Source organism: Priapulus caudatus, unplaced genomic scaffold, assembly GCF_000485595.1.
Source record: "Priapulus caudatus unplaced genomic scaffold, Priapulus_caudatus-5.0.1 Scaffold835, whole genome shotgun sequence".
Taxonomy (NCBI): Eukaryota; Metazoa; Priapulida; class Priapulimorpha; order Priapulimorphida; family Priapulidae; genus Priapulus; species Priapulus caudatus.
In genome coordinates, this window is record NW_014577896.1 from 40,855 (window position 1) to 46,433 (window position 5,579).

The window sequence follows — 5,579 nt, forward strand, 5'->3', positions numbered from 1 at the left end:
GTTCTTACAGCAATGCCTGCGTGAAGGTGTGTGGATGGTAATTAATATAAATTAATTAGGTGATGACAACGCTAGAGTAAATTGTTCTTACAGTAATATTTGCATAAATGTGGTAAAAAGTACAGACAGACATGTAGGTAGGGCCACTCATAAGAGGTAAGTATGCTGCCAAAATGTACTATTACGGACACAGGTGGGGATGCAGAGACAGACATGTAGGTAGGGTTACTGTCAATGATAACATACTGATAAGAGGTAAGGTCAATGATAAGAGAATAATGCTGCCAAAAATGACTACTAAGAACACAGCCAGGGACGCAGAAGGAACAGAAACAGATATGTGATACAGTTAGAGCTAAGGATGTAGACAGGGATGCCGTGTTACCATGGAGACACGGGTGTTGCTAATGCTGTAGACAGAAATGCAAGTGGTTACAGAGACATGAGTGCTGCTAACGATGTAGACAGGGACACAGGTTGCCATGGAGACACAGATGCTGATAAGAATGTAGACAGGGATGCCGGTTGCCATGGAGACACAGATGCTGCCGGGGTGTGGGACGCACCTGAGGTTCTCCTGTCGCTGCCTCTCAGCTTCATCAGCGAGAACGTCGTTCGGAGCGTGATTCCCAGCCTCCTCCTCATCCTTCTTGTGACGCCCGACCCTGTGACAACAACACACGATGTCACACAATGCCCCCCATCGACGCCACCGTCGTCACGAGGGTACTGGATGCTGGTGGACACATCACCGGTACATAACTAACATTAACAGTAGGCCTACGGTATTTCACTGTAGAGCTAAATGAGATTAGTTGCTCTTTTCTGTATTTCTAAGTTTACATAGTGTTACTACCAAACCGTTGTACTATTTTATTTCCTCAATACGAGTCCCATATATACATACCAACATTAATGCATCTAGTCAGAGCATCATGCCCGAAGAATTATTCCTCCGAGATCTAGCTATCCCACGATACACCGCTGCACTCAGTACAATGACGTCACCGTGTTTCAGGGAAGGCGGCGTGTGAGGACATGTGTTTGAGTGGCAGCGGCTCCATGTGTGGGACGGGTCCTGTGAGAAACCCACACAAGGAGGGCCATGTCACTGGAGGCTCCAGCTCAGGCTGTGCAGCACTGGTACGTAAGCCCTCAGTGCAGCCCTTAGGGTAGTGCAAATATTTCCTACCCCAATATATTTATGCCCAAATATACACATTACCCTGACCAAATAAATCCCACGCCAACGCACCCCACAATCCCACCACTCCAACACAAGTACCCACCCACCACCGCCCACCCACCACTTCAGGCAATCACTCCCCATAACTAAACGCTCACATTCCGCACTCGTTGATTTATTACGTATTGCGCCAACAGGTGGCAGCACGCAAGGTTGATATGGCGATCGGAGCCGACCAGGGCGGTTCAGTCAGGCTTCCAGCCTGCTGGTCTGGCATCGTGGGTCTGAAGCCGACTTACGGGCTGGTGCCGTACACGGGCGCCTGCAGCATGGAGCGAAGTCTCGACCATCTGGGACCGATGGCGGCGACGGTGCGAGACTGCGCGCTGCTGCTGCAGACGATAGCGGGATACGACGACGGCAACGACACGAGGCAGCCGCGCGACCTACACGTGCCCAACTACACCGAGCAGGTGACGACGACGATGATGATGACGATGCTGGTGGTGGTGACGACGACTACGACGATGCTGATGGTGATGATGATGACGATGATGATACTGGTGATGGTGATGGTGATTATAATGGCTATGGCAACGACGACGATGATGATGGTGGTGGTGTTGATGATAGTGATGACTGTGGGGATGGTGATGATGATAATAGTTGTGTTGACGCTGATGGCAATGATGACGGCGTCGATCACGATGGTGGTGATATTGACGATGGCGGGACGATGGCGGTGGCGGTAGTGATTACAGTAATTAACAGCAATAGTAACATTCATGATATCCACTCATTGGATCGCTGATGTATGATGGCATGACACGATGACAGCGACGTGGAATTACACGATGACAGCGACGTGGCATTACACGACGACAGTGACGTGGCATGACACGATGACAGCGACGTGGCATGACACGATGACAGCGACGTGGCATGACACGATGACAGTGACGTGGCATGACACGAAGACAGCGACGTGGCATGACACGGTGACAGCGACGTGGCATGACACGATGACAGCGACATTGCATGACACGATGACAGTTACATGTTACATGTACATGTGACACGCACCTGAACATGGAACCCAGGCCTCTCAGCAGACTCTTCCTCTTCTCCTTCTCCTTCTTCTTCTTGCGCTTGTCGTCGACCGCGTGCGGTCTCTCCGCCGCGTGCGCCTGCACCGAGGGCACCGACCTCAGTGACCCCGACACAGAGTCCGACCTCAAACGCATAGCCTCTTGTTCCTCCTCGGACACTGTACGGAGAAAACACAGAGGGCGCTTCAGTCGTCGTCGCGGCGATTTGCTGTCACCGCCGCGCATGGTAGCCACCCCAGCCACCAGGGGGAGCAGTGGGGACCAGTTTCACGTGCGTTACGGTGATCACTCGTGTTTATGGTTAAATTAACTCGTCAGGTAAAGCTAACCAGTGACTATATTGGTTTGCTTGATCTCCACGTTTTCGCGCTAGATTTTGCTGTCCATACCTAGCTCACAATCTTACAGATACGAATGTTTTCAGGCAAGAGTGCTGTACAGATACAATTTGCAGTGATTCAATTCAATTAATTAAATTCTATTAATATAATCAGGAAGAACATAACAGACATAATAACATCATCTGTCTATTATGCTACTCCACACATTATCTACGTATTCTTTTATGTTGTCTTATATCACTCAAAAAACTGTGGACCATTGTAGTGGCAATTGTAACAGCGTTGAAGTTGTACAGTAACATTGTTGTAAACAGCAGTTGACAATGGCGAGAGATGCGTAAAGAGCACGTAAAGTGATGACACGTACACGGTCCGAGCACGACGCCCGCCTCGATGGCTGCCTCGTAGGAGCGATCAACAGCTGCGCGGAAACTCTCGTTGCATCCGCGACCTCTAACGACCTTCACCTGTAGCAATGGCAGACAGCGGCTCAGGTGATGGCTAGATGCATATACGTCAACGCATACAGATACACACTGGTGGATAGATATCATATCATCATAGATCACAGATATCATGATGTCAGAGCAATTCTCGATGACAAAGTGATTGGTTTTAACGCAACCGACACTATAGTTAACTTAAAGGACAATTGAAGACTTAAAGACACGAAAACACTTAATAGACACTTTCCTTTCAAAGAATCTGAGACCCACTACGACTTTCAACTGAAATAATTTCGCGAACCGCTTTCCACCAGTCTTTACTGTCCCTGGAACCCACTGACGCTTGCCGTCTCTCTCTCCCCCCATACCTCCGCTCCCTCGCTCTCCTCCCACACCTGCTGACCCCCTCTCACCTGAGGTCGTGTGTAGTTCGCACCGGGGTCGAGCACGTCCTCTGAGCGAGCGAGGTCGTGCACGGCCGCCTGCAAGGACTCGAGGCTTGAGGACTTCTTCATGCCGAGGCTGGGTCCGTAGCTGCGGAGCGCTGGCCGCGGATCTACGCACGGAACAATGACGGATGTTCACGAAGAATTTGCGCGGCGAACACGAGACAAACAACACAAGACGGACTCTTTGTGTGTGAGATAATATTGTTATGAGTGAGTGACCAACAGGTCATATATAGATATACACTAGAATATTGCTGTTTAGGTAAAAGTAATCATTAAACATCGAAAGGTGAAAAATCACTTGCTTTAAATGTACTTACCTTTATGCATTCACATTCATAATACATATCATGCAAAGCACACTTATGCAAAACACACACGTACTTAACCTAACAGATCCACGCAATGAATCCTAATACATAACGAATTTAAACATCAATAACGGATGCAATATTAAATCTTTAGTTAGTAGTTCAATGTAATCTTCAATATGCAACTAGTAAAACAAATCAAGCAGTAGCATGAAGTAAGCAGCAAATACTAAGAAACACACAGTTCACCTAAGCACCCTCACAAGTAAATGCATTAATACCCAAGGTTGGCATGCGAGAATAAAGAAAGAATAACAGTAAGATTGTTAAGATAGTCAGGGCGAGCCAGAGTAAGGAAAGCAGAGACCGAGAGTGAGAGATTGAGAAAGAATGAGAAAGAGAAAGAATATGAGAAAGAGAAAGCGAGAGAGAGAAAGGGAGAGACAGAGCGAGAGCGACAGAGGGGGAGGGGGAAGAAAGAAAGGGAAAGAAAGAGAGAGAGAGAGAGAGAGAGAGAGAGAAAATAATAATTAGACGATTGCGGTGATTTCACGTGAACGATTATTTTCCAGTACGACGCTGAAGCTTCGGATAAAAGTATTCACTAAATATCACACGATCACACTAAACGATAAAACGTGCCGATAAAATGATAAAAATCCAATCTAAAAACACGAGCGTTTCTAAGCAGCTCTAATATTTAATATAACTATAGCCATTCGATAAAGTCTCTTCCGTGTTCACTCCACAACATTTTAGTTACTCAAGTACACGCTGTAAATAAGAATTTCACACATTAAGACGCAATAATTAACGCTGCATATATTATGAATCTTGGCAAGCGAGGCCATAACACCAATATGTCCAGCCAAACTTAAATCAGCAGTAAATTAAAATACACATAGACACGACCCCTCCTGCTACTACCCCACCCCAGTCCGCCTGGGGAGATTTACTCAGGTGTAATCACCCAACAACAGGTTTATTCATTCTGTAAAAACATACTAGAATTTCGAAATTTCCTCGTAAAACCGAATTCAAACAGCGATTAATAACCGAAAAACGCCATGACGTGACATGCGTCAGGATCGGAACAGCCACGATGAGCATTTCGTGAAAGCAGTAGCGCGAGAGAAATCCATGCGACCTCCCCCCACCCCCCCAATCTACAACACGAATATAACCCCCCCTCCCAACCTCCAACCTCCCAGACACCACCACACGGCCACCAACGGACCAACTCTCGGCATAATATTAAAAAAGCAAGATGGCGGCACGTTGACAATATATATATAAAACAGACGGCAGTCACAACCAATGCACAGCGGTCGCCGGGGTCCTTCTAGACAGCTCGGCGGCAGTCCAAAATTTGACAATTTGTCGTCTGCTCGCGTTCCATGAAGTGGACCGGCCATCGTAATGACGTAACCATGCGCGATGACGTCACCACACTTATGGGCGATCATCTATGGAGGGGTTGTCACGGCAACGCACATAGCTGCTTCTGATATCAGCTGCCCATCGATACATGCAGCGATGCTATCCCTGGTCTACACGAAAAGCTTCGGCTATGATATAAAATCGTCCGTGCACGCGTGGACGCGCACACTACAGACCACAATATAAAACAGCTACAATCACGTAAGAACAAATAGGTAGTTACAATGCAAACCATTGCCTTCTAATTCACAGCTGTATCAAAGCCCCGACACTACAATATAAAACAGGACGGTTAAG

General features: G+C 47.4%; 1 protein-coding gene across 2 annotated transcripts in view; it reads right to left on the reverse strand.

Moving 5' to 3' along the window:
- The window catches only part of LOC106813857 (partitioning defective 3 homolog), a 17,520-nt gene that overhangs the window by 1,692 nt on the left and 10,249 nt on the right, over positions 1 to 5,579 (reverse strand). Inside the window, exons 1-5 of one of the 2 annotated variants that reach the window (XM_014818098.1) lie at positions 3,852 to 3,876; positions 3,496 to 3,638; positions 3,004 to 3,103; positions 2,270 to 2,453; positions 546 to 665 (exon numbers count right to left, since the gene is read on the reverse strand). In XM_014818098.1, the coding sequence (XP_014673584.1) occupies positions 546 to 665; positions 2,270 to 2,453; positions 3,004 to 3,103; positions 3,496 to 3,638; positions 3,852 to 3,861 (557 nt within the window). In that variant the 5' untranslated portion in view covers positions 3,862 to 3,876. Of the gene's footprint in view, positions 1 to 545; positions 666 to 2,269; positions 2,454 to 3,003; positions 3,104 to 3,495; positions 3,639 to 3,851; positions 3,877 to 5,579 lie in introns of those variants that run through there. The other variant, XM_014818097.1, reaches the window with a different exon arrangement.